The following is a 23,426-nucleotide window of genomic DNA, read 5'->3' on the forward strand; positions in this document are numbered from 1 at the left end:
GGGGAAAGTAGACTAAAGGCTGAAAACTGCCATTTTTTTTATTTTGGACTGCTGAAGACCATTAGCTTTTGTCACTTGTTCCCACATGACTGCAGGAAAAAAAAAAAAAAGCAATTCTAATATGCCTCCAGAAGGAACAAGACGACAGATCCCGGTGCAGCATGGCCTCATGGAAAGAACATGGGCCTGGGAATCAGGGGACCTGGGTTCTAATTCCAAAACAATAATAATGGTGGTGGTAGTTAAGCGTTTACTATCTGCCAAGCACTGTTCTAAGTGCTGGGGTAGATACAAGCTAATTAGGTTGTCCCATGTGAGGCTCACAGTCTTAATTCCCATTTTACAGATGAGGGAACTGAGGCCCATAGGAGTTAAGTGACTTGCCCAAGGTCACACAGCAGACAAGTGGCAGAGCCGGAATTAGAACCCATGACCTCTGACTCCCAAGCCCCTGCTCTTTTCCACTAAGCCACGCTGCTTCTCCATCTCTGCCACCTGCCTGCTGTGTGAGTTTAGGCAAGTCTTTTAACTTCTCTGTGCCTTAGTTTTCTCATCTATAAAACGAGGAGTCAATACATGTTCTCCTTCTTACTTATACTGTGAGCCCCATGTATTTACCCCAGTACTTAGCACAGTGTTTGGCACAAAGAGCATAACACGTTCCACAATTATTGTTATTAATCATACCCAGCTCACGTAGTCCTCAAATTTCTACATCCTCCTCTATCTTCTGATCATATATTACCCAGAGAATCTGCACTTACCATGGCTTTGAGGTGGGCAACATCAATGTTCCCATTTTTATCCACCTCTACTGGCTGGATCTTCATTCCTGCCATCTGGGCACTTGCAGGGTTGGTACCGTGAGCAGATTTGGGAATAAGGCAGACCTTAGGAAATTTTTAAAAAGAGGGAGGGAAGGGTAACAATAGCATGCAAAAGAAAGATAATATAGTCAATCCACAATGCAAGCCTTTTACAAGAGTTCTAGAAAGATTCTAGGTAACATATTTTTCTTCCTCCAAATCTGCCTAGTGGAAGCACAGTTTACGTTTCCAAATGTGTTTTCATCCACTACATGTGTAATGTCTAAGATTTGTTGAATGTTTTGGAAACAAAATCTCCACTTTCAGGATCATATTTTTGGAGAGTTTTTTTTTTTTTAGTTTTCCTACAATCTTACCATTCATCATACTTCCCCCAAAATCAGATAAATACTCCTATACTACTGCTGGAAGCCTAAAATGTGTGAATTGAAATGCTTGGCGGTTAGAGGGAACCTTGACTGAATTGGCATTTCTAAAACTTGGTAGAGAGAAGAAAACCAAAAGCAGCAGAGCCACCATTCTGTAAGAAGGGCAGAGCTAAGCAGACAAGTAGGGGCGGGGCACAATGGAGGCACTGAAAACATGAAAATCTTATTAAGCAGAAAGAAAGAAAAAATACCATGCTATCAACTCCACATTTAAGCATCAAAAATATTGAAGTACGTTTCCTCTCACGAACCACGTGAGCAGGGCCAGGAAAACAAGCAGAAAGCTGCAAAAGAAAGAGACTGAAATCTGCCCATACCGCTAGTCTTCTTGTTCTGATTATTCCACCAATTCGTTATTTGTATTGATGTCTGTCTCCCCCACTCTAGACTGTGAGCTCATTTTGGGCAGGGATTGTCTCTCTTTACTGTTGGATTGTACTTTTCTAAGCACTTAGTACAGTGCTCTGCACACAGTAAGTGCAGGGACTGTCTCTATATGTTGCCAACTTGTACTTCCCAAGCGCTTAGTACAGTGCTTTGCACACAGTAAGTGCTCAATAAATACAATTGATTGATTGATTGATTAATAAATACGGCTGAATGAATGAGAAAAAGGAAAAGGCTTTGGAGAGGATAAGGGACGTACAAATTCATCATTATCCCAGGGCTTATTCATTCATTCATTAAATCGTATTTACTGAGCGCTGTGTGCAGAGCACTGTACTAAGCGCTTGGGAGACACAAATCAGCAACATATAGAGACGGTCCCTATCCAACAACAGGCTCACAGTCTAGAAGGGGGAGACAGACAACAAAACAAAACAAGTAGAGAAGTGTCAATGCCATCAGAATGAATAGAATTATAGCTATATACACATCATTAATCAATCAATCATAATAAAAATATAATAAAAAATAAATAAATAAAAATACATAAAAATAAAATAAAATAAAATAGAATAATAAAATATAATAAAATGAATAGAGTAATAAGTATGTATATACACAAGTGCTGCGGGGAGGGAAAGGGGGTAGGACAGAAGGAGCGAGTGGGGGTTAGGGGGAGGGGAGGAGGAGCAGAGAAAAAGGGGGGGCTCAGTCTGGGAAGGCCTCCTGGAGTAGGTGAGCTCTCAGTAGGGCTCTAACTGGAGGGAAGAGAGCTAGCTTGGCGGATGTGTGGAGGGAGGGCATTCCAGGCCAGGGGTAGAACGTGGGCCAGGGGTTGATGGCGGGACAGGTGAGAACAAGGCCCAGTGAGGAGGTTAGCAGCAGAGGAGCAGAGTGTGTGGGCTTGGCTGGAGAAGGAGAGAAGGGAGGTGAGGTAGAAGGGAGTGAGGTGATGGAGAGCTTTGAAGCCGAGAATGAGGAGTTTTTGCTTCATGTGAAGGTTGGCAGGCAACCACTGGAGATTTTTGAGGAGGGGAGTGACATGATCAGAGCATTGCTGTACAAAGATAATCCGGGCAGCAGAATGAAGAATAGACTGAAGCGGGGAGAGACAGGAGGATGGGAGATCAGAAAGGAGGCCGATGCACTAATCCAGTCGGGATAGAATGAGAGATTGAACCAACAAGGTAGCAGTTTGGATGGAGAAGAAAGGGCAGATCTTGGTGATGTTGCGAAGGTGAGACCGGCAAGTTTTGGTAATGGATTGGATGTGAGGGGTGGATGAGAGAGCGGAGTCAAGTTGAGTCAAGCCCCTATCAAAACAATAGGGGCTTAATAAGTGCCACATTAATAATACTAATAAAAATAATTGTGGTATTTAAGTGCTTACTGTGTGCACTGGGCACTGAACTAAGCACTGGGGTGGATACAAGCAAATCGGGTTGAACCCTGTCCCGCACGGTGCTCACGGTTTCAATCCCCATTTTCCAGATGAGGTAACTGAGGCACAGAGAAGTGAAGTGACTTGCCCAAGGTCACAAAGCCAGAAAGTGGTGGAGTCAGGATTAGAACCCACAGCCTCTGGCTCCCAGGCCCATGCTTTATCCAGTAACAGAGATCAGGAAGCTGGGAATGAAGTCAGTCTCCTAGCACTGAAGCTACGGTCACCTCAACACAGCTTTGCTGAGTTGGGGACAAGTGAGGAGAATGGACAGCAGCCAGAAATGTAAACAGCTGCCATACGGTGAGCTGAAACTAGGCAACCAAAAACAAGGAGGACAGCAGAAACCTTTTGAAGTTTCAATAAAGTCTCAGAAGGGTGGATTTCAGCTGAAAACCGGTAGGCACTTGTAGGGTTCAAACCAGCATGGTGCACTTAAAACCAAGTAAAGAGGGGCTCTCTGAGCAGAAGCTTTGAAAGGATAAGGTAGTGCAGTGAAATCTTCTCTTCTGAAAGTCCACAACTTGGGTATTATCCTTGACACTAGCTCTCCTGCAATGCTCACATTCAGCTAGTCACTAAACCCTGCTGGCTTTTCCTCCACATTTCCCTGATGAGCACATTACCTTCCCACTCCAACCAAATGGCCACTTCCCTGGTCCAGGTATTAGTCATATTCCAACTACACTACTGCTTCAGTCTCCTCAATGCTCTCCCCTCTCATCCAAAATACATTCCGCTGCCCAGATCATTTTTCTAAGATGTCATTCTGCACACATCTCCTCAGTTCCCAAAAAACCTTCAATGGTGATCAATTCCTCACCCAGTAAATTCAATGAAGAGTTTTCAAATGAATATCTATAGTAAGATTTCAATTAAGAAAAATAATATTTTCTGTCATTTGGTCTCTGAGCTACGAGGAGCCTATTGCTCTTGTAGCTTTTTGTAGGTAACACCATCTTTTATCTTTTGTAGGAAACATCATCACAACATCATCTTGTTTGTGTTTTATTGCTTCATCTTTTCTTATATACCTGTAACCCATCCTCTTCCCCTTTGGGGGCTAGGTAGAGTGTCTAATTCTCACCTATATATTTTTTTCTTAGTGCCTAGTACACTGTAGACACAAGTACAATTACTACTATCAAGCAGAAACTCCTGTCTATTGACTTTAATGCCTTCTGTCAGCCCTCTCCCTCTATTAGCTCTCTTCTCCCACTACTCCCCACCTTGGACTTTATTCTTCTCAAGCTAACCTACAGTCTGGGCCTCATTCTCACCTCTAATCCCCCTTCCTTGCTCATGCCCTTTCTCCTGCCTCCAACTCCCTCGTGCTTCAAATCTGCCAGACCACAGCTCCCTCCACCTTCAAAGTTGTTCTCAAATCCTATTTCCTCCGAGAGCCTTTCCACGATTAGTTTTTCTCCACCTCAGGTCATATATTTCCAACCACTTCCTCAGCACTTTTGCACTACCTCTGCATTCATGACCTCACAACCCTCCATAGCACTTCTGTACCTACAGACTTACACACACTAACTCATTCACGTATCCATCTTTTCATTCTCTCATTATCTGTAATTTATTTTGTGCACATCTCCCACTTGGTTGCAACCTCTGAGGGCAGATATTGTCTTCTAACTTTATTGAGCTCTTCCAAGCACCTAATCTAGTGTTCTGCACATAGTAGGTACTCAATACTACTTGATCGATTGAAAACATAGTTGGGTAAATAAAATTAGAAAGTTCTTATCCTGTAAGGTCCCCTTACCTCTTCTTTACTTGATCCTGGAAGAGGGACCTAAATGGCTTGCCTCACCTCTGGTATTAGAGTGGGAATCCTGCTGTTCCTCTCTCTCTCTCTCTCTCTTTTAAAAAGGTATTTATTAAACACACTATATGCCAAACACTGTTCTAAGCGCTGGGGTAGATACAAGTTAATTAAGTTGGACATAGTCTGGGAGTCCCATGTGGGACAGGGACTAAGTAGGAGGGACCAGAATTTAATCCCCATTTTACAGATGAGGAAAGTGAGGCCCAGAGTGACAAGGTTACGCAGCAGAAAAGTGGCAGAGGCAGGATTGGAATGCAGGTTCTCTGATTCCAAGGCCTGGGTTTTTCCCATTAGGCTACGCCGCTCCTATTTAATATCCTTCTTCTGGGATGTTGAATGTTAGAATGCCCTGGAGAGCCTATAATAACCAACTGTATGGCACCAACCAATATACAGAGTTCAAGACAGAACTCTATGTGGTGGGATAGGAAAGAAAGAAAGAAGTAAGGAAAAAACATAGTAGCTTCAGTTCTTCCATAGTGCAGGGATGGTGTTACTTTAGAACCCCGGGCTAGGAAAAACTTGCCTAACATTTGGCTCTGTCTAACACTGCACACGACTCTTTCTTCCTACCTCACATAGCCTTCCATCCAGATGGATGTACACTGTCAGAAGAATGTTCCCAACATCTGCCATTCTATTTTATCCAAAATGAGTACTGAAAATACCTGCTCTGGCGAAACTAAGGAAAAAAAGTTATATCCCCTCTCGATCACATCTAGAAGCTAATGCCATTGTGGGAGAAAACTGAATTCCACAAAATACTTCAGTACCCGGAGGTCTGGAAAGTCTTCTAGACTGTGAGCCCGCTGTTGGGTAGGGACCGTCTCTATATGTTGCCAACTTGTACTTCCTAAGCGCTTAGTACAGTGCTCTGCACACAGTAAGCGCTCAATAAATACGATTGAATGAATGAATGGAAAGCGGTCACTGAGGAAGCAGTTCCTTGGCAGGGCTGTGAGTCCAGCCCTAATTTTAGCACCCATCATGGATGAAAGGCAGATGCGTGTTCAGTGATCGAGGCATAATGAACAAAAGTTAAAATGAATGAGGAGGTGAGAGCCCAGTTTTTTTTTTCTTGTTTGTATTGTACAATCCCCAAACATGAGTTTTTTTCTATGAGGAATGCATCCTGTTCACAGCCAGAGCGGGAAAAACCTAAACCCAAAGACCGAATGGCAACAGAAACTGCACTGGCTATCAATTGAATCAATCAATCAATCGTATTTATTGAGCGCTTACTGTGTGCAGAGCACTGTACTAAGCGTACTAATTGTACAATTAGTACAATTAGTATTAATTGTACTAATTGAACGTGCCTGTATTATATTAATGCGGTACACCTCAGACTTTTTTTCCAAATAGGCAACTCTAAACTGTTTCATTTTGCATACCAGCTCTCCTGCAATATAGTCTTTCATTATTTCTCAAAGCATCTCAGAGACAGTCAATGGTTACCCAGTTCTGCCTCAAGCAGAAACTCCTGTCTACTGGCTTTAAGGCACTCCCCCCACTTAGTTATCCATTATTCTCCTGCAACAGCCTTATTTTGACTCTTCTTAACTCCAAAACTCATCTTCTCCCTGTGTTTCATTCTCATCTTTTCTTCCTCCAAACACCCTGTTCGTGCCCTTCCTCCTGCCTAGAACTCTCTCCCACTTCAAATCTGCCAGACAGAAGCTCTCTTCATCTTCAAAGCCTTTCACTTTTCCCAGGAGGCTTTCTCCTCTCCAGGCCAAAGTCCCACACTTACTACCTCAGTACAACTGCCTGCCAAACCACCCGTAACACTTTTGTGCACACCAACCTACTCTACTATTTAAGCATTGGCTTTTATGCACATCCACCTTTCCTGTCTCTTCTCCCTCCTATCTGAAAATGATTTTATCTATCTTCCCCATTAGATTTGTAAGAGAAAGAGCCTTCTACCATAACTGTACTCTTCCAAGTGCTTAGCACAGTGCCCCGCACCCAGGAGATAGTCAATAAATATGACTGATACTCACAATTCGGTGATCCTCTCCTTTTCCTTTTAAGTAAGCCTTGATAGCTGCCAATCCAGCATATTCACCCTGTGCACCACTACAATAAAAAAAAAAAACACAAAGGGGGAAGAAAGAAGGATCAGCTTCTTTGTCACAACACCGCTGTAGTGAGCACAGATCACTTATCATTAAGGATGTCAGGGACAGGCCTTAATGCTGACTTCTTAATGGGCCCTTTCCATTCAGATGTTATATGGTACCCATGTGTAGGACACACCCCCAACTATGCAGAGGGCACTGAGGGGCATGCCTGGGAGGAGGATGGTTGAAATGTACTAATGGCCATTCTGTCAAAAGCACAGCAGCTATGTCCCCACTCACCTCAGATGTTTCCTCAATGCAACTCATAAAAGCCATTTTGAGAGGGAGTAAAAGGGACCTGAAGAGCAGTGCTCTGCTGGTTGGGAGTGATTTTTCATCTTAAGCAAGTGCCACCCTGTTTCCTGGAGAGAGTAAGAGTGTGAAGATTGAACTACCCACCTTCCATGACCCCTCCCCGCCCCCCTGGAAGGGTTGCTACTATTTGTGACCTCAGGGGTCACAAATTGAGAAGTCGAGCTCAACAACGCATTCTCTTTTCTTTCAAATTAAAGTTTTAATTGTTGTAAGACATGATTTTTTTACAAACAAAAATAAAATGAAAGTTTTTTGAATAAGCGTGTGGACCCCAGACTAAGACTTGGGGAACTGGTTTAACATCCCCCTGGTCTGGTCCTAGATTTTGCTTGAAACTAACAGCAGGTTTCTCCACAAACTGCTGCAGTGACTGCAGTTTTCCAAATCAACTCAGGTCAGAGGTGATGCCACCCCACTGCTTACCTCTTATTAAACTGGATGCTATAGCCCTGGCGGGAAACACTTTCAGACCTTTCTTCATGCAAGTGGGTGGTTTAGCCTTAAGATTCTTCTTTCACTCCATCTTATTTTCTACATTTTAGGGGATTTCAAAGCAAATAGGTTTCTTTCTTCCTGTGCTTCACATGGGATCTCTTTTACTATGTTTTTTGTTGGGAAGTTAGAAAAACCCTCAAGACAGAAACGAGAGCATACACAGAACCACTCCCGATCAACGAAAAAGGGGATTTTGGGACCTCGCCATTTATGTGTGTATCTGTTTATATACTATTTACTCATTTTAGTATATACCCTCTATACTGTAAGCTCCCCTTGGGCAGGGACATGTCTATCAGCTCTGTTTTGGTATACTCTCCCAAGCATTTAGTACAGTGCTCTGCACATAGTAAATGCTCAATAAATACCATTGATTGATTGATTGTGATTACTGTCTCCTCCCTTCCCCCCCATTAAGCTATAACATCTCAAGGGTAGGGAATCACATCTTTTACTTCTTTTGTATGTCCCTCAATCCCCAGTACAGTGCTCCACATACAGTAGGTGTCTGAAGCAGCACAGCCTGCGAGTCACAGGACCTGGCTACTAACCCCGGCTCTGCCACATACTTGCTGTGTGACCCTGGCCAAGTCACTTCACTTCTCTATGCCTTTGCCAAATGGGGATTCAATGCCTGTTCTCTCTCAGACTGTGAGCCCTATGCAGGGCCTGATGATCTTGTGCCTACCCAGCACTTAGTACAGTGCTTTTTTTTTTTTTAAAAAAAAAAAAGATATTTGTTAAGCACTTACTCCGTGCCAGGCACTGTACCAAATGCTGGGGTGGATACAAGCTGATCAGGTTGGACACAGACCTTGTCCCACATGGGGCTCACAGTCAGACTCCTTTTTGCAGATGAGGAAACAGGCCCAGAGAAGTGAAGCGACTTGCCCAAGGTCACACAGCAGACAAATGGCAGAGCCAGGATTAGAACCAGTTCTTCTGACTCTCAGGAGTCGGATGTGCTTGACACATAGAAAGTACTTAAATACCACAATTATTATTATTAGTAGTAGTAGCAGCAGGTGTTGAACATATATTTTCAGCACTGGGGCTGTACTGGCTGGGCCCCTGAGAATGCAGGCAATTATATGGGGTCAAGCCCTGAAGGAGAGCCGCAAGCAACTCTGGTATCGGTGCAGCCGCGAAAACTACTGCTCTGCTTCTCTCCATGATGGGGATGGGCAGCCCAGACAGCAGTGCAAATTACTGGCACCCCGCTTCAGAGACTCAGGGGAGGGGTGTCTCTGAAGCAGGGTGTCTCTCGCAAAGCTCCAGAGCCTTGCAGGACTCCATGGCCTTGAGTGCAAGAGTTACGCTCCATAATAATTTCTGTCAAAGTATGTTCAGCACCAATAAATACCCCATTTATACTGTTATCGTCAGATTTGGGTATAGACTTTAGCTAGACTGGTTAATATTGCTCTCCCTAAAAGTTATCACAGTGTTGAGTAGCAATAAGGGAGGAATCATGCTAAACTAAGGTCTGACCACCTCAATAGGACTGTTGCTTTACAAAGAGAGCTGATAGATAAATGATTTTTCACAGTGCCTAAAACCCTTGGATTAACTATCCTGTTCCAAGGCTCTCTGTTATTACCTTATTCCTCAAAGGTTCATACTGAAATACTTTCCTAAAAACCAGAATCACCCACAAAGAAATTCTGGAATTCTAAAAACTTACATCTTTCAAAAGGGTTTTTAAAACTGCTACCTGGAAAATCCCTTCAAATGGAAGAGAAATTAGAAATGGAAGGGACTATAATTAGGCAGTAAAATCTAACCCAACATCTAGCTAAAGCATGTTTTTTCCTTCCAAGCACACTTTCCACATGTCATTGAGGAGTCTAATTTTAGATGTCACCTGTATGGAGTTGACTCGCCAATCTACATCTCTAGCCTTACTCTCTCTTCCCCTCTACGTCCCTATATTTCTTTGCAGTTCCCAGAGCATCTCCACTTGGCTGTCCTGTTGCCATCTAAAACTGTCTGAAATGAAACTCATCCCATCACTAGACATGGAAATACTTTCCTCCCAATCCTCTATAACAGCTCTCATTCTCCTCCCACATCCAACCAGTTCCTAAATCCTACAGATTCTTCCTTAGAAATATTCCTATCTATTCCTTTTCATTCTCACAGCCAACACCACTGTCCAAGCCCTAAATGGATGTAATTTCAATCACGAATCCCAAGCACCTAGAAGTCATATTTATTGATCACTTACTGTGTGAAGAGCACTGTACTAAGCACTTGGTAGAGTACAATATAGCAATATAACCACACTTTACCCACCCCTGTCCCCAAAAGCACTCAAGGCTTGAAAGCTGAACCTACTGGTAACACATTACTCTTTGCCTTGTTTGAACTTCCTTCAGCAACTGGCCACTCTCTGAGCACCAATCTTATTGGGTTCCTTAGCTTCTGTTCCCCCCTCCCCCCCGATGCATCCCCCAGGGTGATTCCCAGAAAAGGTTGGTGTCTCACTCTCATCACAATGCCCCCCTCCAGACTGTAAGCCCGCTGTGGACAGGGATTATCTCTCTTTATTGCTGTATCGTACTTTCTAAGCATTTAGTACAGTACTCTGCACACAGTAAATGCTCAATAAATGACAATGAATGTGGTTTTATATCTCTGCTTGAACCTCTAAAAGTAATGATCTGCAAATTGAAATAACACACTTACTGTAGTAGAGAAGAGTGGCACTCAACACAAGGGTCTTAATTTCACCTTCAGCATTCAATCAACTGCAAGAGCTGTATATTGCTCTGCCTCTTCTGCCATAAACATTATCTATTGCTGAATGATGAAAAAGTACAGAAGTGCTAAGGAGAGCATGTTGCCCTGGACTAGCTGAGCAGAAAAGAAACTGGAAATGTCAACTAAATATTATTTGGAACAATCATGTGTGGCAGATTTGTCTTTAATGTTTATAGGGATGGATGAAGCCCTTTTAGGGCAGCATCTGTTTTAACAGAGTATCAAGATGGGCAATGGTCTCTCTGCTTAAAGGGGCAGCTCTGAGTCCCTGTGGTCATTTAGCACTGGGCAGAATCATTATCAAAGCCCAGAAATTTTTTTTCTAACATGGTTTCATGAACTACAATGTTATTCCAGGCCAAAGGTTTTGGTAAACCACCCAGAAGATGCCTATTACCCACTGTATCAGCAGAGGAGGGGCCTCATCACCTAAAAGAGTTGTGAGTCATCCTATCAGTAGCAGGGACGTAAGCAAAGGAATGGAGATGGGAAAAGTTGAGCAGCTATGGATGATGCAAGGAAACAGAGGGAAACCAGAATCTTAGATTTTTAATTCCTTGCATCCCACTGAATGTTAAATAAATCTTGTTTACTATGTCAGCAACTTAGTCCACTTTCCACATGATTATGTCACTTTATATGCTTGGTACTAAAACCTGGAATAAAGAACCAGACTGGTCTATCATTCAAGCAGGACAAGGGTTTTGTCATTTGCATCCAGCTGTGGTGAAGCTGTAATGGCAGAATTTATCCCTTAGCTGATCCAAAGAGGATTTGTGGAGGTCAAGAGAGTTAGTATAGGAATAAGACAGTAAAGCCCACTGCCATCCCTTTTACTTTTAGTTATGATGATGTGTTTAAATATCTACAGTGTGGAGGGCTTTGTTGAGGAAAGGTGCATGGCTACTAATTCAGACAAGCTATCTGACCCAGAGGGGACTCTCGATCTGCAAGTGGGGGAAACGAAGGGGAGGGAAGAGGCGCAAAAGAGGACAGAGGACAGACGCTCAGGGAAACAAGAGAGTAAGAGCAACAAAAGCCACAACATTTTGACCACTGCAAACAACAACAAAAATAGCAGTTTACTACTGAGGGGAGGAAAATAAAAAATGTCCAAGATCTTCAAAGTTCCTGGAAGGGCTTTCCTCGGTCCAAACCACCTCAACCTTCCCAACTTCCTTCCAGGTAGATTTGTGCACGATGACAAGCAGGTAGGGGCCTCTCCAGCACCCTGAGAACCCCTAATGATGAGGAAGCTCTGACTCTATGCTGCCGGCTCAGATTCCTTTGGGAAATCCACAAATCTTTTCAGCCCATCAGAGAGTCCAAGGTCTCATTTAGCTAATCATCATACTTACAAAGAACCACATAAGCTAAAACATGATTTCTTTGATGGTCAGGTCTCCTCCTCTTCTCTTCAGGAGGTGCTAGCACCACCCAGCTCACAGAGTCAAGGTTACTCAGATAGAGTCAAGGTTACTCTGGACTCCACTAGGCATAGCTCTTGGTGACCTCACCTGGGAGTGTGATAGCCCATCACAGACAGAGGTAGAATGAAAATGACCCCCAAGAAAAGTACAGTTTTGCTCTACACGATGCTGATTCCTGCACCTTACTAAGGTCATAAGAGCTAAAAAAGGACAGAAAAGAACAACCAAGGTGATCAGGAGGGTAAAGCTGCTTCCCTAGAAAACTGACAGAAAAAGATTAGAGAGTTGAAGATTTAAAGGGGACAAAAAATCGTTAAAAGGTGTGGACAGGGTGAACATGGATTATTGCTCAACAAATCTCACAGTAAGAGAACTAGAAGCATCCATTAAAGCTTGAAAGTGATGATTCAAAACAAATAGAAAATAAGAAAGGCTTTTTGACATGAGTGCTACATTCTGTAGGATGAAAAAAAATCAATAGGTTCAAGAAAGGCTGGGCAAATTCATAGAGGAGAGATCACAATTGGTTATTAAAGGGAAAAGTTACAGTTAATAGAAGGAATATACCTCGCAGCCGGATGTCAAGGAGTGTAGTCTGCTTCTCCAAGCACTGTTGGTTACCAGTGCTGGACACAGAATACTGGGCTGGATGGGCCACTATTCTGATCCAATATAGCTTTGTTGAGGACACCCAGGAATGGAGGAAGCAAACTGAGATGGTATGGCAGAAAGTTTCTGCTTATTTGCCCAGAACATACTAGAGCAAAATAAAATTTTATAAACAGAAACACTGTTTTGGTGGCAACTTGTTGATCATAGCCTATACACAAATTCCTGACATGACTGGAACAAGAATTTCATATATGAGAAAAGCTAAAACTACTAATTTAGAAAGAGATTAAATTTCCCCAAAATTGCTGGGTGTGCATGCACCCCCTCCCCCCTGGTATAGCCCTTTCTCTAAACTTTTTTTTAAGGAGTAAGGTTTTAAACTCAGAGTCAAGAAATTCAAGCTTTTATTCAGGGATCAGCTACATTTTCTGAAGCCTTATCCAGAATGTCATTCAAATGCAGACCTGTAATAAGGTGATCCTGGGCACTCCCCCCAAAACCCACGATATAATGTTCTTTGTAGACATAAAATGGAAATGGTATTATGAGACTGATAATTTACAAAGCTTACACAACCACCCAGCAGTGCAGCAGAGAGAAGGGGCAGACATTCTTACCCTTCAGTTAAGCTGATAAATCAAGGGTCAAGAGAGGCGTTAAACAACTTTCCAGGATGTCAGTGATGGAGTCAAGAAAAGAAAAATCTACATTTCCTGATCCAAAGTGCAGTTCTCTGCCTAGTACGTCACATTACTTACCGTGGATGCAATTGGTATTTTAGTTGAGTACAATTGCTATTCCCACAGTGAAGGTTATTCAACCACTAGAGGGCGCCATCAACTCATTTTCTGGATCTGATGTGTTTTCAACAATAATAATAATAATAATAATAATAATAATGACATTTGTTAAGCGCTTACTATGTGCAAAGCACTGTTCTAAGCGCTGGGGAGGATACAAGGTGATCAGGTTGTCCCACGTGGGGCTCACAGTCGGCTCAATGGAAAGAGCCCGGGCTTTGGAGTCAGAGGTCACGGGTTCGAATCCCAGCTCCCCCACATGTCTGCTGTGTGACCTTGGGCAAGTCACTTAACTTCTATGAGCCTCAGTTACCTCATCTGTAAAATGGGGATTAAGACTGTGAGCCCCACGTGGGACAAACTGATCACCTTGTATCCCCCCCCCCAGCGCTTAGAACAGTGCTTTGCACATAGTAAGTGCTTAACAAATGCCATTATTATTAATCCCCATTTTACAGATGAGGTAACAGGCACAAAGAAGTTAAGTGACTTGCCCAAAGTCACACGGCTGACAATTGCCGGAGCCGGCATTTGAACCCATGACCTCTGACTCCCAAGCCTGGGCTCTTGCCACTGAGCCACGCTGATTTAAGGTGTCAGCGTAGTCAGGTAAAAGAGCAAGTCAGTGGCATACTCCAGATGAATCCACGGCTCCAGAATCGTAGCAGGGCTCGGGAGAGAATTTGAAGTTGGAGGCTCAAGAGTCACACAAGGGGCTAAAATCGATTATGGCTCTTGTAACAGCTACCTCCATTCGCCTGACTGGTGTTACATCAGGGAGCAGAGCAGCAGAGTCTGAGAAGGAGGAAGACTATTCCCCATACTCACCCCCCACCTAGAGATCCCTGAAGCTGCACCATCGGCAATGTTATCATCATCATCATCAATCGTATTTATTGAGCGCTTACTGTGTGCAGAGCACTGTACTAAGCGCTTGGGAAGTACAAGTTGGCAACATATAGAGACAGTCCCTACCCAATAGCCGAGATGCTGCAGGTTCTTTGATTCCCCCCTCCACACTACATAAAGCCGCTCTATTGACTCTCCGTGCTCTGGTGTAACTTTTAAAGGACACAGACTGAATTTAAATTGCACAGTGGGCGAGGGGTGGAGGGGGAGAGAACTGGTGTAAAAGTAATGCTCCTCAATTTTTCATTTATAACCAATGCATCGACCGAAGTTCTTACTGCAAAGAGATCCCTCTGGTGGGCAATTTAAGGACGTGTATTGTTAGCATCACGAGATATTGGGCAAAGAATTTCAACCGTGGGGAGTCCATTACACCAGCTGCACATCACACCCTCATTAAGGCTTTCCCAACAGTAACTATCAATTCGGTACCGATGTTCTATCAGTTTGCTCGACTGGGTCTAGCTTCTGGCTGACAATTTGGAGAATCAATGCTGAGCCAGTTGGGCTACTCAAGGAGTGCCAGAAATGTTTATCACCACCGCTGACAGAATTAAATCATCATCATCATAATTATGGTATTTGTTAAGGGCTTACTCTGCACCAAACACCGTACTAAGCGCCGGTGCAGATACAAGATAATCAGGTTGGACACAGTTCCAGTTCCACAAAGCTTGGCTCCTGCTTCAGATGGGTGGGGGGGGGTGGGGGGCTGTCCCTGCCGCTGAAAACTGCCCTTGGGGTTTCCAGGCTGGACAAACTGCACGCAGAGTGATCTCCTGGCGTGCTGGGGAGCAGCTTCAGTGGCATCTCTCATGTGGAGCAGGAGCCAGGCTAGAAGTAATGGGGTGGCCTTGCCTGCCTGAAGTCTGTCCTCCATGGGTCACAGATCAATGTCACTGTAGACTGCAGACTGGAGTTTTGAAAACCCGGCCCTATAGACTACTCCCCCTTCACTCCTGACTCAAAAATGGAGCATGGCATCCAGGAGACCAAAGTCCACTGGGGCTTGATACTCAGTTTCAGGCAGTGAAATGAGGGAGAAATAAAAATAGAGAAATAGATATTAGATCTGTGCCAGATCTGATCAGCTTGTATCAAACTCAGCAGTCAGGACATAATTAGCACTGAATAAATACCATCATTAGCATCATCATAACAGCACCCCATCAGCCACTTTAGCACTCAAGTGTCTCATTTATTTATTCAATTACTTATCTATGGTCTTCTCATTTATAGTATTTTGGAGATTTTTTAAAATGGTATTTGTTAAGCACTTACTGTGTGCCAGGCACTGTACTAAACTCTGGGATAGATACAAGCTAATCAGGTTGGACACAGTCCATGTCCCACATGGGGCTCAGTCTTAATCCCCATTTTACAGATGAAGTAACTGAGGCACAGAGAAATTAAGTGACTTGCCCAAGGTCTGGGCATTAGAGCTGGGATTAGAACCCAGAATTTATGTCTGTCTGCCTTGTCCATTACACTGCAAATTCCTTGAGGGTAGAGACCATGTCTTTTTACTCCTGTGTTCCCAAGCATCTATTACTGTGCTCTACACATGGTAAATCCTCAAGAAATGCTGTTAATAATGACAATGTCTTCTTCAATAGAGGAAAGAGCTCTCTCCCTTGGCCCATAAACTACTAAGCAGAGCTAGTATTTCAAGACAGTTCTTATTCTCGCATTACCTCTTTGATAGGTGTGGGAAGAGTCCCTCCCTCTGCCTAAGCAACCCACAGCATGGACACAGAACTGTTATGCTACAAGGTTGCGGAAAGGGAATTGTCCCAATCAGATAGACATCCTGGGACTATGGGGAGGGCTAACCAGTCTGAGGGGGACTCGTATATAAGAGGCATTGCTGCTATTTTTAGTTGTAGGCATTTAGAACGAGCCCTGCAGAGCCTGCCCTGCTGATTAGGACCCAGACCCTGTCCTTCACATGCTTGCTGCGCTACAGCTATGTGAGTAGACCCAATAAAGAGGCAGAACTGATCACTCTGGCTCGGCGTCTGGTCTTTGGCTCGTCCATCGTCGCCCAATCTAAAGAACCCCGGAGCCACCCTCTGGTCGGTGACCCCAGCTGACTTGGGGGGCAACTCCCCACAATAGAAGAGGAGTAGAAATCATGCCCTTACCTGTTGGGTTGGAAGGAAATTTTGTCATAGCCTGTGAGTTCACATAAATCCTTCTCAAGTTCTTGGAAAAGCTGCTGGTAGCCTTGAGCCTGGTCTAGAGGCACAAAGGGGTGGATGTTGGCAAACTCTTTCCACGTGATAGGCTGAAGATGAGGAGGGGAGAAAACACACACACACACACTCTCCATAATGTATAGTTTACGGTTCGATGTATACAGGTGCATTTACCTCAAGCTTAACATGTCCAAAACAGAGCTCCTTACCTCCCCCACCCAAACCCTGTCCTCCCTCTGACTGTCCCATCACTGTAGATGACACCACCATCCTTCTGGTCTCACAAGCCCGTAACCTTGGCATTATCCTTGACTCCTCTCTCTCATTCAGCCTACTTATTCAATCCATCACTAAATCTTGTCGGTCCCACCTTCACAACTTTACTAAAACACGCCCTTTCCTCTCCATCCAAACTGCTACCACATTAATACAGTCACTCATCCTATCCCACCTGGATTACTGCATCATCCTCCTTGCTGACCTCCCAGCCTCCTGTTTCTCCCCACTCCAGTACATATTTCACTCTACTGGCCGGATCATTTTTCTACAAAAACATTCAGGACATGTCGCCGCCCCCCCCCCCCCCCCCCCCCCCCCCAAAAAAAAACAACAACACTGAAGTGGTTGCCCATCAACTTCCACATCAAAGAAAAACTCCTCACCATTGGCTTTAAACCTTTCCCCCCTCATACCTCACCTCACTTCTCTCCTTCTACATCCCAGCCTGCACATTTTGCTCCTCTAATGCTAACCTTCTCACTATGCCTCGATCTCTCCTGTCTCACCCCGGCCCATGTCCTGCCTCTAGCCTGGAGTGCCCTCCCTCCTCAAATCCAACAGATAGTTTCTCCCCCGCCGCCCCTTCAAAGCCCTACTGAAGGCACATCTCCTCCAAGAGGCCTTCCCAGATTAAGCCCCACTTTTCCTCATCTCACACTCCCTTCTGCATCACCAACTTGCTCCCTTTGCTCTTCACTGTCCCCCCCAGCCCCAAAACACTTATGTACATATCTGTAATTTTATTTATTTGTATTGATGTCTGTCTTCCCCCCTCTAGACTGTGAGCTCATTGTGGGCAGGGATTGTCTCTATTGCTGCATTGTACTTTCCCAAGCGCTTAGTAATAATAATAATAATAATAATAATAATAATAATGGCATTTATTAAAGCACTTACTATGTGCAAAGCACTGTTCTAAGCGCTGGAGAGGTTACAAGGTGATCAGGTTGACCCTCGGGGGGTTCACAGTCTTAATCCCCATTTTACAGATGAGGTAACTGAGGCACAAAGAAGTTAAATGACTTGCCCAAAGTCACACAGCTGACAATCGGCAGAGCCGGGATTTGAACCCCTGACCTCTGACTCCAAAGCCCGGGCTCTTTCCACTGAGCCACGCTGCTCAGTACAGTGCTCTGCACACAGTAAATGCTCAATAATTACAATTGGATTTACCTCAATGGCTACCAAATAATACAAGATATTGTTTACTTCTATTCACCTCTCAGGTGCAGTTTCCCTTTGCCCTGAACTGTAGATATTAAAGTGGACGGATGAAGGGAGGCATAATCTGCTGTTCTTTCCTTAGCCCCAGTACTCAATACATTACCTAAATGTAAAAATCGCACCCTCTCTATCTTTTTGGAAAACCTGAAAAATGAAGGCAGATATCTTTTGCCACCATCAGTCCTCCTTTGGTTATGAAACTTGCTCACCACAACAGCAATTAACACAGATGCTTCTGTTGACACAAATCGATGTTCCAAAGCCTCAAATCAGTACTCCGACATATGGCCAGTGGATTTCTAGATAGGAGGATTTGAACTGCTAATCCTACCTGAGTTTAAGAACTACACATTTGCGAAATGGAAGCTTTTAACAAGGCAGATTTTAAAAAAGATGAAATGGGGGGGGGGGGGGGCGCTTAAAAAAAAAAGGGTCTTTTTTTTTCCCTTTTTAAAACAACTTTATCCCTGGGACAAAATCCAACCTCTCAGCAAAAACACGCATTTCTACAAAATGACAAAATGTTTACCAAATGTCTAGACCTGCATAGACTTAAAATCAATCAATTGTATTTATTGAGCGCTTACTGTGTGCAGAGCACTGAACTAAGTGCTTGGGAAGTACAAGTCGGCAACACATAGAGACATGATTTACCTAGATGAAGTATCTCTAGAATCCTTTCTGCCTTAGTAACTACTTAATGAAACTGACCAACTTACTGTAAGTTCAGATGAACTGTTGAGTTTCATTGTGCAGGAACCCTTTAAAAAGCAAATGCACACAAAAAAATCATTATTTTCTTCTCCAGACCTTCGCCTCTCCAAAACAACGCTGCTAGCCAGAGAAAAGGGACTTCAACAACGTTTTAAAAGACATTCATTCATTCAATTATATTTATTGAGCGCTTACTGTGTGCAGAGCACTGTACTAAGCGCTTGGGAAGTACAAGTTGGTAACATACAGAGACGGTCCCTACCCAACAGCGGGCTCACAGTTTAGAAGGGGGAGACAGACAACAAAACAAAACATATTAACAAAATAAAATAAATAGAATAAATATGTACAAGTAAAATAAATAGAGTAATAAATACGTACAAACACATATACATATATACAGGTGCTGTGGGGAGGGGAAGGAGGTAAGGCGAGGGGGGATGGGAAGGGGGAGTAGGGGGAGAGGAAGGAGGGAGCTCAGTCTGGGAAGGCCTCCTGGAGGAGGTGAGCTCTCAGTAGGGCTTTCAAGGGAGGAAGAGAGCTAGCTTGGCGGATGTACAGAGGGAGGGCATTCCAGGCCAAGGGGATGACTTGGGCCAGGGGTCGATGGCGGGATAGGTGAGAACGAGGCACAGTGAGGAGATTAGTGGCACAGGAGCGGAGGGTGCGAGCTGGGCTGAAGAAGGAGAGAAGGGAGGTGAGGTAGGAGGGGGCGAGGTGATGGACAGCCTTGAAGCCAAGGGTGAGGAGTAATACTAACCAGGGGAATCATGCTGTGAACAAGGGAAATGTCTTTGTTTTCCAGTTTTTTCATATATCGGACAATATTCGTTTCCGAGTGGTAGCTGGGACAAAACAGAGTTAATGGGCAGAGCAATGTTAAAGAACAAACCCAAGGATCCCCCGTGGGACAACCTCATCACCTTGGAACCTCCTCAGCGCTTAGAAGAGTGCTTTGCACATAGTAAGCGCTTAATAAATGCTATTATTATTATATAGAATCTTCCAAAAAAAGAAAGGACACTATAACAACCTGCAATCGGAATGTAATCAAAATGGACTTGCTATTCAATTAAAGGCTAAAGGATCAAATTTTGTACAGCTGCTTCCACCATGAAGAGCAGGGTCAAACTTGCCCAGTACGGGCATGCTTCTTTCCTTCTTTAGAAAGCACTACCAGCCAGTATTATCAGTTACCTTGAAGTCCCTCTCCCTGCCTCCCTCCCAAAAGAATTTTTTTCCCCTGTTCTACTCCCCATCGAGAAAAATGACATTTCTTGGGCCAAGAGATAAGTTTACAAAAGTATCCCTCCACATTTCTGGAAACAGACTCCAACTGAAATCCCTAAACACAACCAAAGCAAAGTGCAGAGCAGCACAGAGAAACTGCAGCTACCTGCTGAATACTTGATGTGTCAAGAAAGTGCTAGTCCTCTTGAAAGGGGTGTCTAGGATTCCTCTTGTCTTTTCATCACCCATGCTCTCGGCAACCAGTTCCTGCAAAAGAGAAAAGAACGTTGTTTTAGGCCAAACAGACACGGAGAATGGATCCTTCAACTTAAAGGGTTAATTAAAATATGTGGGAACACAAGAAGTAGATTAAAAACATTTTGAGTTCTTTGGAAGAAAAGTATACGATCCTTATGTATTCATGTTTATTGAGCACCTCCAATGTGCTAGAGTAGACAGCCTCTGTCCAGCAGGCTCAGTATAAATGTCTTCTGATATAAAATGGCTGACAAAAAACAAAATGGACACACAGAACTCTGTTGTCAGAATAAGCAACAGGTGAATGGACAGAACTTTCTCTTCAGGCAGTACTTCCATTCTATGGGGCTCTGTTACCCTTGATTCTATACCCAATCACTGTAAATAGATTCCCTCCTCTCCTCACCCCACCTTTAACTGACCCCAGGGACAGCAGTTGCCATAACTGCGAGGCAAGTGTAGGGCCACCCTCCCCCACCCCACTTCCCAATTCTAACTCTGCCTCCTTGGCCAACTGAAGCCACAGACATAAGACAGGGTGATTCTGGGGTGGAAGGAGAGGCTGGGAGAGCAGGAGTGTTGTAGACCCTTCCCACCACTGCCTGTCCCTCCATTGGTCTCTATTCCTATGACTTAGGCTGGGACAGGGGGTTGGGGCTTCAGGTGGGAAGAGGAAGAGGGTTGGTGGCTGCACTAATAGCAGCAGCTGTCACTCTGGTTACTTGAAAGAACAAGAACCAACTCCAGAGTGCATGGCAAGGCTCAAGTTTAGGGTGCAGGAGCGGGAGAGGAGATGGCAGAAAAGTTTCTGAGAATTGGAGAGTAAGAAGAAGGGGAAAGAGCTTTACAACATATTTTTACTTTACTCTGCCCTCATGTCAGGGCTGGTACTGGAATGGATCCTAACTCATCACAGGTAAGTCTAATGGACAAATGTATCCCAGGAGACAATCAGAGATAGCTACATTTTTAAGGGCCACAACCCAGTGACACTATGCAGTATGCCTGAACAGTGATAGCACCTAGTTGGGAATACCGAATATTGGCACCAAAAGATCCACATCAACCTTTTACTCACAGCAGAAGATTCACAGCCAAAGATCCACAACAAGTCATCCAGGTCTTTCTCTGTAACAGTTTCATCTACGGAAACGCCAAGCTACACAGACCAAAAACCAAAAGGAAGGCATTACTTCCAAACTTCAATACTGCTAGGCATAGACACATTAGGGTTGGAGACACATTCAGGATGCTCCTGCCTTTACTGTTAGGAAGGTGGAGGTTCAATTTTTAATTTGGGGGGGGGGGGGGACGACGACGACGGAGTAGCTATATCAATGAATTTCCCAATGGCTGCTGCTACCACTCCTCACCTGAGAGATACCAATGCTGGATGGGAAGGGAAACAAGAGGCAGGTGGGGTCTAAGTATAAGACATTTCATTAAGCTCCTTGAGGACCAGGGCTGCAGTGTTTTATTTCTACTGTATGCCCCTAAGCAACTAGTATGGAACTCTGCACATAAGTAGGTGCTTAATAAATGCTGGTTTAAAGAAACAAACAAAAACCCAACACATTTCTTCATGCTACTACTTTGCCACCCAGCTGGGTAGTGATGCTCTCAAGATACAGCTGATGGGTGCTTGTGACTAGAGCCATTTACAGATGGGAAACCGAGAACCAGCTCTGTCCCTTGGTCTTTGGGTTAAACTGATAAGGGGTTAGAAAATCCATCCATCAGTACTGAATCATCGGTATTTACTGAGCACCTATCGTGTGTGCAAAGCAATATATCAGGCTCTTCGGAGAATACAATAAATGTAAAGAAAATACAGGGCGATCCAGCCTCGTAAGTCTGATGAAACACTGTCACTGAAACAATGACTACCAAGAAAGCAGCATGGCCTAGTGGAAAGAGCACAGACTTGGGAGTCAGAAGGCCCGGGTTCTAATTCCAACTCTGCCAGTTGTCTGCTGTGGGACCTTGGGACCGTCAGTTAACTTCTCTGAGCCTCAGTTCTCCTGCTCTCCCTCCTACTTAGACTGTGAGCCCCAGGTGGGACAGGGACTGTGTCCAACCTAATTCTACCCCAATGCTTAGAATAGTGTTTGACACATTGTAAGTGCTTAACAAATACTATGAAAAAAAAAAAGAAAAAAGAAAGGTTCCACAATGGATTGGCACATTTTGCGCTAAGATAAGTTAATCAGGCAAAATCATTCACGATGATTCAATAAGTGCTTAGTATAGTGCTCTGCACACAGTAAGCGCTCAACAAAAACGACTGAATGAATAAGCAAGCAGTGTGCAACAGCTCCTGATCAATAGTTAAACTTACGGGATCGCCCCATCTTGCAACCGGGGGCTGCGCAACTTCTCGTGATGCTCCATAGGAGGAAGGGAGGCCGACTATATCGGGCACATGGTGAATTGGAGGTGGGGTGGGTTATGGAAGTGTGGGCAGGAAAGAGAATTTAAGAGAAGCAGTGTTATCTAGTGGAAAGGGCATGGGCTGGGGAGCCAGAGAACATGGATTCTAATTCCAGCTCTGCTACTTGTCAGCTGTGTGATTTTGGGAAAGTAACTTCACTTTGCTGTGCCTCAGTTATCTCATCTGTAAAATGGGGAATAAGACTGTGAGCCCTATGAGGACAGGGACTGTGTCCAGCTTGATAGTTTGAATCTACCCCAGCACATAGTACAGTGCCTGCTACAGAGTATGTGCTTAACACTGTACTTCCCAAACGCTTAGTACAGTGCTCTGCACACAGTAAGCACTCAATAAATATGACTGACAATGAATAAAAAAACAAACAAAAGAGAATACTTAAATTATGCTCTTCTTCCACCTCCTCCAAGTGGCACCCCCCAACTAATTCACACCTCTGGTCATGCCATTCCATTACAGTCGTCAATATATAAAGTGTCCTTTGTATTCAAGGATAGAACAGTGAAACAGAGGCACCCTTAGCACACGTATACAGGTTCATTTATTCATTTCTGCTGCTATCAACTGTAACTATTGTTTGCTTCTTACTCCCATTTTATGCTTATTATGTGTGTTTGCCTGTCTCCCAGATTGCACTGTAAGCTCTTCAACAGCAGGGATCATGTCTGCAACTTCCAGTCACCTAGTACAGCACTCTGCACAGAATA

At 44.1% G+C, this 23,426-nt stretch overlaps 1 protein-coding gene across 1 annotated transcript in view; it reads right to left on the reverse strand.

The window, feature by feature from the left end:
- The window catches only part of GLDC (glycine decarboxylase), a 77,439-nt gene that overhangs the window by 15,497 nt on the left and 38,516 nt on the right, over positions 1-23,426 (reverse strand). Inside the window, exons 11-17 of the mRNA XM_038769890.1 lie at positions 21,349-21,429; positions 20,179-20,279; positions 19,543-19,627; positions 18,788-18,829; positions 16,512-16,654; positions 6,924-6,999; positions 765-890 (exon numbers count right to left, since the gene is read on the reverse strand). Of these exons, the coding sequence (XP_038625818.1) occupies positions 765-890; positions 6,924-6,999; positions 16,512-16,654; positions 18,788-18,829; positions 19,543-19,627; positions 20,179-20,279; positions 21,349-21,429 (654 nt within the window). The remainder of the gene's footprint in view (positions 1-764; positions 891-6,923; positions 7,000-16,511; positions 16,655-18,787; positions 18,830-19,542; positions 19,628-20,178; positions 20,280-21,348; positions 21,430-23,426) is intronic.

Source organism: Tachyglossus aculeatus, chromosome X4 (genome assembly GCF_015852505.1).
Source record: "Tachyglossus aculeatus isolate mTacAcu1 chromosome X4, mTacAcu1.pri, whole genome shotgun sequence".
Taxonomy (NCBI): domain Eukaryota; kingdom Metazoa; phylum Chordata; class Mammalia; order Monotremata; family Tachyglossidae; genus Tachyglossus; species Tachyglossus aculeatus.